At 41.9% G+C, this 13944-nt stretch overlaps 1 protein-coding gene across 2 annotated transcripts in view; it reads left to right on the top strand.

Annotated features, from left to right (window-relative positions):
* AMPH (amphiphysin) overlaps nt 1–13944 on the top strand; it is a 146875-nt gene that overhangs the window by 55215 nt on the left and 77716 nt on the right. For both annotated transcript variants that reach the window (XM_032484251.1, XM_032484252.1), the window contains exon 2: nt 10065–10145. In XM_032484251.1, the coding sequence (XP_032340142.1) occupies nt 10065–10145 (81 nt within the window). The remainder of the gene's footprint in view (nt 1–10064; nt 10146–13944) is intronic.

Below are 13944 nucleotides of genomic sequence, written 5' to 3'. Positions count from 1 at the left end.
TTTAAAAATAGTTGCAGAAAACAGAAAATCAAGGCATAAAATCAAAATACAGAAATGTGTGCAAAAATAATTAATGCTGCATACAGTTTGCTTGTTTCTTCGTTCTTTTTTCTTTTGTAAAAAAAATTCTTATTTTTTGTTGACATGATGTCGATTTACGATGTTAGGTTCAGGTGTACAACAAGACGATTCAGTTATACATATGTATTTGTTTACTGATTGACGTTCTGAGGATGAGAAGTGTTTCAGCTCTCCGCACCCAGGAGCAGAAGGCCACATGCTCTGACAAACAGCTTTCATGCACCCATAAGGAGCAACCTTTGTCTCACCCAAGTCCCTCCAGCACCTTATGTGGCCCCCTGTTCCAGTGCTCTTTAAATAAAGGTCATGAAGACACTCAGAGTTCCTTCTGGAGCACAGATCTTCAGAAAACAACCACAGGAACAAACTGAATGGAAAACACTGTGCCTACCCCTATAACAGGACTCATTTCCGGAGGAAGTATGGTTTGGTGTTCAGTCTATTAGCAATCTCCTTTTTTTTTTTTTAACTTCCATTCAAGCCTACAATTTGCATAAACTTTGCTTTTTAAAAAATCAGATTATTGTTAGTTTGGGATCGATAAACATTAAAGATAGAGACTACCAGTGGAACTGCCTTTGAGTCACATCCCGTTGGATCCATCTGAAATCCTGGGTAACAGTGAGTCCTGGCATTTGGGAGTATATTGCCCCAGGTTTAGGGGAGCATTTAGGAACCTATGGAATTTGGGTGGTGCTCCATCTGAGAATCCACAGAACGTGATTTCAGAAGTTCTTCAAGCACCCTTCTCTTTCTTTTTGTCTTCGTTCAGAACACGTTTGTGAGGCAGAAAGGGGCAGCTTACCACAAGGCATCATTTAATACAAAAAGGAGGGGACTTACTTGAAGAGGGCTGTGTCCTTCCTCATGTCCCTGGCCCTGGGCAGGACTGCGGTGGGGACTGTGGTGTGAGGATGCTTGCCGTATCATTCTTTCCACCAGAAAGTGCTGTACTTTTAAGTAACTTATAGTCTTGAAAATAAAACCTAAACAGGACAAAGCAAGCTGCTCTTGGTATTAGCCAAATTCTACCCTCAGTCCCCAGGCCTGGATTTTTTTTCTGATTCATGAGGAGATGTGTGAGCAGATCTGATGGTGGCATTTGGTTTTCTGGTTTGAACAAGGGTCACGTGGAAGAATTCCATTTCGTGCTGCTCTAAAACTTCAGCTATAAGAAGGAGCCACCACTAAAGAGAATTCTAGGCACCTAGGCAATTCCTCTAGATTTTCTTGGTGGCATTGACTGTGTTCCTGACACCTGTGTGTTTCCTGGAATTGGAGAATGGCTCAAGAGACATTTATTGAGCCACAGAAAGAGACCTGCCAGCAAACCATGCTCTAAATAGAGATGATTCCACAGTCTTTACAGCATCACATTAGCTCTAAAAGGTCCCTCGGTATCATAGAAGGTTGCAGATATGACCTTGGCAATACACTTAACTTTCCTCAGTCTCATCTGTTGCGTGAGTGAATTGGATTGCATGAAATACAAGCTTCCTGTCAACTCCTTCATTTTGCAGTTTAAGATGAAGATATTAAATCAAGGAGGAGAGAAAAAATTAACCCTGTCTAAGCATCTTTTGGAGCCAGGCATCGAATCAGGCACTTTTGCTTGTGTTCTCACTTAGTCTCCCCAGAATTGGTATCCTCCCATTCTAAAGATGAGAAAACTGTGGCTCGGCAAAGTTTAAAAGTTTGCAAAGGTTACCCAGGTCGCATAGGTGATGGAGCGGGGACCAGTTTTCTTTGACATTCACACTTGTTTTCTTTCCACTGTGCCCGTGCTCTTAGAATTCAGAGCAGTGGTTCTTCATCTGATGGAAGCTATGAACCCCTCCTAATGAAAAACACATCCATATTATATTAGGTCATTTAGGGACAACCTGGAATCCATGGACCCCAAATAGAGAGCCCCTTGCCCAGCGGGAGGCCACAGTCATTTTTCTTTTCCTAAGGGACATGAAGAGTCCGTCTTCGTAGTATTCACTCCACAGGTCTCAACTGAAGAGACTCTGTGTTGCTATGATTGTCCCTGTGGGTGTATCTTCATCAAAGAAAGAGAACGTTACCTCCTTTACATCTGTTTCATACCCATCCGCACTCGCAGCTGCCTCTTGCCTTAGGCAATTTGCAGCTCCAGCTGAAATCCCGGGTGGGGTTTTCTGGACTTCAGTTCACCTGAGTCAGCATCTTCCTTCGTATTTGGGCCGCAGGTCGGTGCTCTGAAGTCGCTGCTTCATCTTTCGCTGGTACTGTGGGTAACTGAGGTCACAAAGATGCCTTGAGGAATCTGCATGAAGGAACCAGGAACAGACTGCTCCCTGGTGAACCGCCTGGGTGTAGAGCCCTCCGTAGCTGCCCTGGCCACGCGCCTTTTTAGCTGCTTCTCTATAGGTAGATTGCCCAGTGTGGCAGACCAGTTTTCTCTCATGATACATAGAGGAACATCTTCCCCCAGCCAAGCAGCATGAGGATTACTCTGAATGATTTAATGAGGTTGGAGGATCCCTGTATTAGCAATATTGTCACGAGATAGCACTTTGTCCCTGAGGATCACCCCTGGAGAGGGAAAATCTGGTCCCTCTCAGAGCCTCCGGATGGCTCAAAGGCCTTAGCAGACTTTCACGTCACTGAGCTTCGGTGTAAACCTTGTGTTCTGGGTTGGATACTGGAGGTGTCCAGTTTCATAGAAAAGCAGTCCCCAGACAAGGGGACCCAACCCAGAGGGAGACACTGGGCACCTGGCTTCCTGGAGAAGAAGGGGTCGGATGCCAGGGCTTCCAATATATTCCTCTTCGTTAGCTCAGTATCCCTCGAGCTATCTTTTTGCAGTAAGATTTATTTTATTTGTTTTTGTAAGTCAGAGGACTGAGATATCCTCAATATTAAAGGGGAGGATAGAAGAGAATGAGAATGGAGCGTGACACCTCACCAGGTGGAAGCAGCTTCGGCTCGTGCTCACTGGTTCTGCATTTTGGGGGCGCATCTCATCTCTGTTTCCCTTCCAAGCTCCTGAACATTCTTTCCTCCATGGCTTTCTAGCTCCCAGTTGCCTCTGTCCCACTTAGGATAAACCTCCTCACGTCAGAGACTTGAACCTTCTCTCTACCGTTTGTTATTCTCAAACTTTTTAAGTCCGAAGGCCACCCAAGAGGGGATGGAAGGCTGTGAACCTTCCCTCTCTCATCTATTCTTGTTTACGTCGCCCAAAGGATTTCCCAGAATCAGCAGGAAGGCTCATGCCAGCCTCTGAGAGGCTTTGATGGTGTGATGGCTGATGGACTGTTGAAATCTGCCAGAGCAAGAAGCAGATGTCATAACGGTCCAGAAATAAGTCCCACAGAGGACCAGAGGGAGGGCAAGGTGCAGGACCTTGATGGGCATGTGCACCATTCCAAAGGATGACTCATCTTGTTCCTGGCGCGTTCCTTAAAGCCACTTCTTTAAGTTTTGAAACACATCCAGAGAGAGGTCCAGGGACTAGTTCCCTGAAGTTTGGGGAACAGGGAAGGGTGTGCCCAGAGGCCATTTCAGATCAAGTGCCTGCACTGCGCTCCCTTGCCGCCGATGGCCTCCCTCCAGTCCTAGATCATGTAACTTTGCACAGTGTCAGAGTGAGCGCTTGGTGAACACTCTCTGAATTTGTAGATAGACAGATGGATATATCAACCAACGAATGACTGAGTCATCTAGTTGTGGGTAGAGGTGGGAGACCAACTCTCTGTTTCTGGTCCAGAAAAGGCCACGGTCATCCTATGCAGTTGACTCCTGGACTCAGTGGTAATATGTCCATAATTTTATGTGCTCTGCTTTCTTTATAAAGACAGGATGAAAACAGAGGTGCCTCCTTGTCCAGAGGAGACTAATGAAATGGGATGATTCTTTCCTTGACTTTTAGAGTCTGGCTTAAGGAAGCATGAATCCCCCAGAGTTGGAGGTTTGTCTAGGTGGAACCCTCATCTAATGTGGGAATCTCTCTAGGGCATCCCTGGGCCAATCCTACAGCATTCTTTCAACCATCACTCTTGTCCTGGGATCAGATTGTACATAGAAACACGTCTCGGTCACCCCTGTGACCTTCATCCTGAATTACATTGGAGTTTGCATCCCTTCTCCTATAAGTTTCCCACTTTGGATCGTAGGACAATTTATCCTGCTTTGGGTCATGCCTCACTGTTTCTTAACTTTGCTTTGATCTTTCCCTTAATTAACCGAAGTCATTTCCATGTGGAATGGAAAGTTTTGCATTTTTTTCTTTGACTTCAAATGCCAACAGCTTTTTTGAAAGCTGCAAACATAATATTCCATTTCTAATATTAACACATTGAGAGAAGGCTTATTCTCTTATGATTGCAATAATCAGTATTTAATTTTCACTGGACTCTGAGGATTTGAAATTTGATCAGAATCTCGGCTTTACAGTATGGGGAAACTGCCCAAATTAAAGCATTCTAAATTTTTAATGACTTTACTTGGGGACTTTATATATGAGCAGTTGCTTCAGAAATGCATGTAAATCATATAATTGGAACGGCCCTTGCAACCCAAGCTGAGAAGCTAACTGCTTTAGGAGACACTGAAAAAAGATTTATTAGTTTAAATATTCCAAATGGCCATATTCCTGCTTTCCCTATTTAATTTTTTTTTTTCTGCCTAGATCATGACGTCTTTTAGGATCCGAGCTTCTGAACTCAGGGCTGAGACTGAGAGGATAACACTCAGCCAGCTCTAGAAAAATATTTCTGAATCTTGCTGAAAGGAAAGGCAGCTGGAAAAATCTTATCCAACCTGGAATGTTATTTTGCACTTAAAAACCAACAGCAACCACAGTTGTAACAGAAATCATATTGTGTCAAAATAGTAATGTGTCAACGTAGATGAGTTTATCTTTGAAGTGAAAGACCTAAATTCTAAAACCAAAATGCACCAGGCACAGAATTTTCTTCCTTTTCCCTGTAGGAGGAAGATGTGTCATGTCAAAATCTGAATATCAGATGTATGAATATATAGTAATCCTCCCGTAGTATCAGTGGTGCCAAACTGTTCAGGCTTAATTGATACTTTCAGCATAGCCAGTGGAGAGGTGAATGAGAGAGGCCACCTAAATTATAAACTCACTGTTAAATACTGCGATATAAAAATAAGGTAAATTTTTTTTTGGTCGTCTCAATTCTAGGTTTCATTTGTGAAATAAAAAGGTAAAAATACTATTTTGTCATCTCAGTTCTAAGTTTCAGTGTCTTTGGTGCCTTAAAATACTTTCTATGTAGCAGATCAATCTTATAACCTGTATCAAGGCTTCTGGAGAAAAATCACAAAACTACTTAAATGTGAGCAAATGCACGTGGGTGGTTTCTGCCTCAGCTGGACTCTCAGTTCCGTCCAAAATTCACACTGTGTGTTTCTGTTTCTTACCTTTCCCAGTCCCACATCTAAACCATTTCCATCTCCCTGGTGGTGTCTTTACTACAAGCCTGCCTTCCGATTGTCACCAGATGACCCACTCAGCCTCCGCAGTGGAAATCCGAGGTCATCCCTGCCTCTTCTGTGTCCTGCCCTGTTTTGTCTCATGAGCCATGAAGTGCTGCATGTTTACTTGTTGAGGACTGGTTTTCTCTGTTCCTTAGCTCTGGCTGTCATTTACTGCCAGGACTATTTAATTAGCCTCTTAACTGGTTTCACTCTTCGGGGCTTGCTCTTTCTAACCTGTCCTTAACACTGTCACCAAGGAGTGCAAATCTAATCACGTGACTGCCTCCCAGGAAGGGAAACGCCTCATTGGCTTCCCACTGTCCATACGAGCAAATTGAAGTCTTTGGTCTCGCAGATGAAGCCTTTCCCTAATCTGCCCTCTGCCTAGCACCCTAGCCTCATCTACCCTGGTTCCACATCTCGCACCCGTGTCCACACTGTCACCTGACCTGCCGTCCTGAGGATGCAGCTCACTTTTCTGCAGCCCCTAAAACAATGTTTGTCAAGCAGTCTTCAGCAAGTCTATATAAGCTGGAGATAGAAACAAATAGGTTTTCTTCCCTGCCTGCTAGTCATTGAGATTTGCATTCTTCTCTAGGGAAAACATCTAACGTGGTGAGTTGATTATAGATTCAAAAATCAGAGGATATTTGAAATGTGACTCACTGAATTCCCCTGTTTGGTGAATAAACCTCTTCTCTAGCACCTCTAACTCCGGGTTAAGCTCAAATAACTCCTAGGACAGTGAACTCATGAGCTCTGCCAACAAACTAATTTCCAGAAAACCAGGATAGACATTTTGGGGTGCAAAAATGTCCTTTCTATACCTTTTACCTGCCCATGCTGGGTCTTGGTCTTGGTTTCGGATGGGAAGGGTCCACTCCTTCCTTCTGTGGGTCCTTCAGGTGTTTGAAGAAAGCTGTACTCTCTTCCCCTTGGTCTCCTTCTCTCCCTGGTGGTACGCCCGGTTGTATCCCATGTGCCTGCCACCTCGTGGTGCCAGCTCACTGCCTTTCTGGGGGCTCCTTCAGCTGGCGCCAGGGGGTCCGTGTATTTGTGTGTTTCCCACCTTGTCCCCCACAGAGAAGCATCCTGATGGCTCTCCCGGAAGCTCTCGTGCTTATTAGTGCAGCCGGAGATCACGTTAGGTGCTCCGGCAGCAAGACCACTTTGCCAACTCACGTTGACTGTCCGCTAAAGTCATTCCTTGATTCTACGTAAGGGCGGAAACGATGTGTTCTTAGCATCCGTCCTGTTGTGTTATGGTTGAAAGTTGAATACGGAAATACATAATAGTTGCACTTGGACAGTTGTATTTTGACCTAAATTTTATCCCTGTTGGATTTCATCTTGTTTGAGAAGGGTTTTTTTGGGGGCGGGTATCCTGATACTTATAACATATCCAATATGCTCCCCAGCTCTTTGTTAATGGAAGTTTAGGCCATCGATAAATTATTCAATAGGGTGAGATAATGATATCTATAATAATAGTAGGTATTTATTGAGCATGAATTATACGCTAGGTGTCACAGCTCAACATCTCCATGTGTATCCTCGGTAGTTTCGCACAGTACTGTGAAGTAGGTGCCACTGACACCCTGTCCTTACACGTGAGCCACTGAATCAGGTACAGGTTCCCCAGGGCTGCCTCTGGAAACCTTTCTTTCGGTTGATGTTAATTCACTCATCAATATCCTGAGGACAGTCTTTCAGCCAGTTACTAACAAATCCACTCACTTGTCCTAGAAGCTGATATATATATAAATCTCTCATATACAGGATATCGGTATGCTAAACTCCTGATTATTTATCTTTATGGTTTTTCCTGATTAGGAGCATATAAACATTGAGGAAATCATGGTAAATGTAGCAAATTATAAAGGAAACAATAATAATCACTCTGAATCTTACCATCCAGAAATAACCAGTATTAACTTTAAAATATCCCATATATATATATAATTATATATATAATCATGTTTCTTACGCTTATCAATTTATTCCTTAGTTACAGAGCCCAATTCTTGCAAAATCTCAGCATTTTCTGCTTGGTCTTTCAAAGAGACTCTTAACTAAGTGAGAAGAAATTATTAGTTAATTGAATGATTATTTATCCTTTTAATATTTATGTTACTGGATCCCCCCAGCTTTGTTTAAACAATGAATTTGCAATGAGGAATATGATATCTTTCATATGATTCATGTGTAATGTTGGTCTGTGAGATGAAGTTGTGTGAGGTTGAATAATTGGTAATGTATGTGAGTCCATATACAGTTTTTTTATCTTTATTAATGCCAAAGGAAGGAATACAAGCATATACTATAAACAGTTAGTTTTAGAATAGAATAAAACAGTCATTTTTTACTTATATACTTAGAATAATTACTATTTTCCTCCAAGGAAAATTTACTTCTTCAGGGAATCGGCATGGACTCTGACTTACTTGGGTAAATACTTTGATACTTGGGTTTATTTAAAACATTCTAAACCGAGTCTAAGGGGGAGAAAAAGGTATGGCCTGAGAATGTGTGTAATAAAAAGTACACGTTTATTGCTTATTTTGTTACTCAGGCAAAGAAATTTATCTATTTATTCCTTAGATATAATGTTATTTATCTTCTTTCTACCCTGATTTTTAAACACAGCAACTAGCATTTGTTACTTATGCTTTGGTAAGTCACTTTCCCCTGAAGGAATCATTCACACATTTCAGATGATTCTTGCTCTCACCACTGCACATACACTGCTTTCCTTTCCATAATGTTTTTGTTTCACCCCAGAACAATTCTGACTATTTGAGCGACATCAGGATGAGATCTGTCAGGGCTTCTGGGTGCGTCTGCAAAGTGGACTGCTCTCTTCCATTTCGCTCATTTCCCCCTCCCCTCTTCACATTGTCTTTTGGAAAGCATTGCTGAATCAAAGACTGATTCTTTGCCTGAAAATGAGTTCCTTCAATTCATATTTCTGTCCCTGGGAGAAAATTTGGATCTGAGGCCATCCAGGTTATTCTGGAATAGCTGACGATTCCAGGCTTGTAACTGAAGCAGATGGGCCTAAATTCTACCTCCTGGTGCTGTGTTTGCAGTGAAATTAACATTGCAAAGTCACACACCAATGAGATTCATGGTCTTTCAAGGAGTGAGGTCTCTCAACAAGTAGTAGCATGATGCCTACAGGCAAACAAATAAAAGTGAGATGACGATAATAACAGTGGCTAACATCTAACAAACAGCTACTACATACCAGAAATTCTCCTGAGTACTTTACATAAGTTCTTGTTAATAGTTTGAAACAATTCTGTGATATAGGTAATGTTATTATCCCACTATATTATATCCTTTGTAGAATACGTTAATATCATATCCTCTTTTACAGAGGAGGAGAGGTTTGGAGACAGGCTAAGTACCCTGCAGTAATAGACTCAAACTGGGATCTATTGGACACACCACAGGCTTGCAGATTTGAGTCTGGGTTCTGCTACTTGCAGAGCAAATGATCGTGGGCAGGTTGCCTGACCTTTCTGAGTCTCAGTTCCTTCATCTGTAAAAGAGAAATGAGCAGGCTTTTGGGTGGATCAGCTGGAATAATAGACCCAAAGTCCCTAATGTATTGATTGGCTTGGGGCATGTTCTTAGCAAAGGCTATTTGGTGTAGCCATTATGGAAAACAGTACAGATATTCCTCAGAAAACTGTAACTAGACTTACCATATGATCCAGTGATCCCACTCCTGGGCATATATCTAGAGGAAACTCTAATCAAAAAGATACATGCACTCCAATGTTCATAGCAGCACTGTTTACAATAGCCAAGACATGGAAACAACCTAAAGTCCATTGACAGATGACTCGATAGAGAAATTGTGGTATATATATTCAATGGAATACTACTCAGCCATAAAAAAGAATAAAATAATGCCATTTGCAGCAACATGGGTGAACCTAGAGATTATCATACTAAGTGAAGTAAGCCAGACAGACAAAGAAAAGTACCATATGATATCACACATGTGTGGAACCAAATTAAAAAAGGATACAAATGAACTTATTTACAAAACAGAAAGAGACTCACAGACATGGAAAACAAAGTTATGATTACCAAGGGGAAAAAGGGTGATGGAGGGATAAATTGGGATTTCCAGATTTACAGGTACTAACTACTATCTATAAAATAGATAAACAACAAAGTCTTACTGTGTAGCATGGGGAACTATATTCAACACCTTATAATAGCCTATAATGAAAAACAATATGAATGGGAATATATATATATAACTGAATCATTACACTATACACCAGAAACTAACACATCATAAACTGACTATACTTCAATTTAAAAAAGTCCAAGCCTGTTCAACTCCAAAGCCACTGAACCAACATGCTTCTGAAACAGCAAAACCAGCTGTGCTAAAAGGGAGACCTGCTCAGAAAAGTCAAAGAACCACCTTGCTCTGCTTATTATTTGAAAACATCATTAAATGGAACCATTTTGTCTCATTCACACACTAGGTCCTTCAGAAGCTTGGGAAAGCTGATGAGACAAAAGATGAACAGTTTGAAGAGTATGTCCAGAACTTCAAACGGCAAGAGGTAAGTACGTTGATCCAGTTTCTGGAGTGGGAATGCTTTGAGGTTGAAGAAAGAACTTCTTCACCGGGCTTGTTCCTGGAGGGTGACGCTGGTTAATCCTGTAGACTTTTTAATGTAAAGCCAAGAGGCAGGAGGCAGGGCTGGAACAAGATTTGAGTTTAGAATCTCAGGAGATTTAAGACTTTGCGTCTCTGGAGCTTTTCAATACCGGTGACTGATCTAAAGGAAAGAGGATCTTTTTGGTGATTTATATTCCACTATGTATTAGCAGTCATTCAACGCTTCTGGCAAAATCACTTCAATGACCGCATGCTTCAAGTGTTCTCAATAGAGATTACATCTCCCCAAGAGGGAGAAAATTGGTTCTTGGTGGAAGAAAAAAAAATCATACTCTTTTTTTTCTATGAATACATCACAGGAGCAGACATAGTCCATTCATGGTATGAAAACTTCACGGGGGGTGTGGTTAGGAAAAATTGTCTAGAAAGAGTCCTCAGGGGGAGGCGATAAGGAAAACCAGTTTGTGGTATTTGCTCCTGTAGTAGGCTGCTATGTGTTTAACAGACACACGAATAAAGGAACAACTGTTGTTTAAATTATTAAGGCTTGGTAAATGGCTAGTATATTACCTTAGGAGAGCAGGGATGAGGGTCAGGGAGAGGGAAGATATGAGCGGGGCTCTCTGAGGTTAGAAGCTTCAAATCTGGAGCTTATTCTAGAGGTGGAGTGGCCAGAAGGCGGGGCCAGCAAACTCTGGAAAATGGGCTTAGGATATGGGGACAATGTATAGGACATAGGTTTATTTTCCGGGAGCAACCAGTGTCCACAGGGGATATTGTGGCCTCTGGGATGACAGCCAGTAATGGAAGGTCATCACAGGTTTTATTTTACTCCCTTGGCTTCTGTTTTTAGATCCCTGATCCTGGAGGTTTCTTTTCTTCCGTATGTGTATCAGGTTTCTAACTGTTTTCTCGCTGGAGATAATTCCATTTCTTTTCCTCACCAACAGGTTTATAAAATCCAGCAGGTAGAGCCAGGGAGGCTAGTCTCCACCAAAACACATTTGTGAAGGTCTCCAATTTCTTCCCAAGACTGAGGATTGATGTGTACGGATCGGAGCTCAATGGACTAAGGCTGAGGGCAATCTTGTTCTATCTGAAAATGGGAAGTGGGAGGGGGGATTTGGAGAAGAAAACGGTAACAGGGAAAAATAGTTCACGTCCAGATAACTGAGTATTACAGAGAGCTTTGGGTTTAGGAAGGCAGAAAAGAGAATTCCTAGAGAAATGTTGGGTGAAGACCCATGGAATGAGTTGTCTCCCTGTCTCCTTCTGGACAACAGGTTCTCCACTCTCCTTTGCTCTCATTTGGAGAGTTCGCACGCACTTTTTCATGCACTAGGAGAACACTCACGCAGATCATTGACTTGGCTGGCAGTAACTTCCCACAGAGAAACTTGTCAGTCAGTGCCCTGTTACTTTTCAGGGCAACCCCCAATGTCTGCTTTGAAGGGTTGGATTTGGATAGAAGTAACTCATGTTTACAGTTTTCCCTACTTGAGGATTTACACTCTATCCTTTGAAACCTAGTCTTCCTGTCTCATGTGTCCCTAAGGATCTAATTAGTTCTTTGCTGTTAGATTTTTTTTTTCCTCTATCACTTTTATGGCATTGGGGGTGCTAACAGCTAACCTTGGGGAGCATCAAGTTCAAGAATGCATTCATGACAAAGCAGGACTTTGCATTTTCCAATTATGGTGAATTTTCATTGTTCTTTTTCTGGCCTTTGTTGCTTGAACAAGCTGAGGATTGCTTTTTGTCTAGAGGAAAGTACATTTGTTTAAATCATCTTCATCGGCTAAATGATCCATGCTACTGGGAGCAGCAGCACAGAGTGACTTTATAATGCTGCCCTACCTCCTGGTCCTGTCACTATGTACATTTTCAAATGTTACGGAGCAAATAGTGTACAATCATTTTTTTTTTTAACTACTTAAAAAATTGAAGTATAGTTAATTTACAATGTGGTGTTTCAGGCATACAGCAGAGTGATTCAGTTGCATACATATGTGTGTATGTGTGTATGTGTGTGTGTATTCTCTTTCAGACTCTTTTCCATTATGGGTTATTACAAGATATTGAATATAGTTCCCTGTGCTGTACAGTAGGTCCTTGTTGTTTATCTATCTTATATAATAGTAGTACGTATATGTTAATCCCAAACTCCTAATTTATCCCTCCCCCCGACACTATCATTCTTGAAGACAAACCCCTTAGTTCTCTCAAGACTGTTAGCAGATTTCAAGATAGAGGTAAAGCGTCAACCTTTGGGGAAATTTGAAAGAACAGTTTTACTTTGTAAGAGTGAGACACATAGAATAAAATGTAGAAATTGTATTTCTCAGGGAATCTCCTGACCCTGTCTAGTTCCCTTTGAAAATATTCTTGCATCAGAAACATCTTGCATTGGTACGTGCTCATTTTGATAATTTTTTGCTCTAATCAGAAAGAGTCATTTCGTGTATTGAGGAGGGAGGGAACCTTCACCCTGTCAGTATATTAGAAGGAGAGAGAGAAAAGGAAGGGGTGGGAAGAAGGTGAGGAGAGCGATTTATTAATCTTCCTTAGAAACACAGCAAAGGTTGGGACGAATAGCTGAAGACTGAATTGATTCATACTCGATAGAGGGAAAAGTGTATCCCCTCACCCTCAATGTGTGTTGGTGACCAGTTCTCATCTGTTTCATACGCCGAGAAAGGTGTGGTGAAACGTTATCCTAGGAAGAAGCATCTACCGAGATTGTGGTGACTTCTACAAGGTTTCTTATTTTTAGTGTTAATATGACAGTGGCTCATTGCTCTCAAGGCAGAAGGCATTATCTTAAGGCAACATACTCTAAACACATTATCTGACCTAGGAAAATCTAGGAAATCTAGATTCCATGTTTTCCTGCTATTGTCTAAATCTGAAAAGATACTACTTACAGTATAAAGGGGAAAGTATATTTGAACTTAATGCATTGTGTTATAGTCATCTGGCCATACTCAGTTAGTACTTTAATCAAAAGTAGTCCACTAGAATGTTCTAGAAAGTATTCAAACACTTTGGGTCCCGATGATCTTTTTTGCTTTTAAATTCCCTTTAAGAAAATCATAAAAATCCCCCTAGTCACTGATAGATTCCCTGCTTGTTTGTGGTGGAAACAGAGGTGGCAGAAGAGTCTATGTTTGAACTTGACCTTGAGGCTTAGCTTTTACCTTATTCCAACCTTAGATTTTCTCTTTGGTCCCAAACATCTTTTCCTCAGAAGTGGTTTGTGTTAGACCAAGAGCGTAGATGAAGGGTCTCGGCATACACTCTCGTTGTCCACTGCGCTCCCTGTGGCTGTGGATTTTGTGGTCTAGATTTCATGAACAGCTCAGTCAGGATGGCGAGGAGAGGGGAGAGGGGGACCCAGCAAAGGGGGATACAGTGAACCCCTCCCGAAGACCTTGGGGTTTTCCCTGGTGATGAATGGTAAGGAAAGCAAGGACAGTGAAGCCCAGCAGGAAGGAAGAAATTCGATTTCACCTGTTTCATCCCCAGAGAGGTTTTTTTCCCCCTTTTCTCTGCTTCCTCTCTTACCAGAGATGCTAACAAGTAGCAGAAAGTAAGTGGCGTTAACGCTGGCTGCTTTCACAGCAGTTCACCTGGGAACACCATAGCCGTGTAGCCCTGCCACTTCTCCCGTGCCCACCACCGGGGAACGGCCTAACTGATACAATACAAATAAAAACAGAAAGAAATCCTGGGACTTCGAA

The sequence above is a fragment of the Camelus ferus genome, chromosome 7 (genome assembly GCF_009834535.1).
Source record: "Camelus ferus isolate YT-003-E chromosome 7, BCGSAC_Cfer_1.0, whole genome shotgun sequence".
NCBI classification, from domain to species: domain Eukaryota; kingdom Metazoa; phylum Chordata; class Mammalia; order Artiodactyla; family Camelidae; genus Camelus; species Camelus ferus.
The sequence above is the reverse complement of the archived record's forward strand: the minus strand, read 5'-3'. Positions and strand labels throughout refer to the sequence as shown.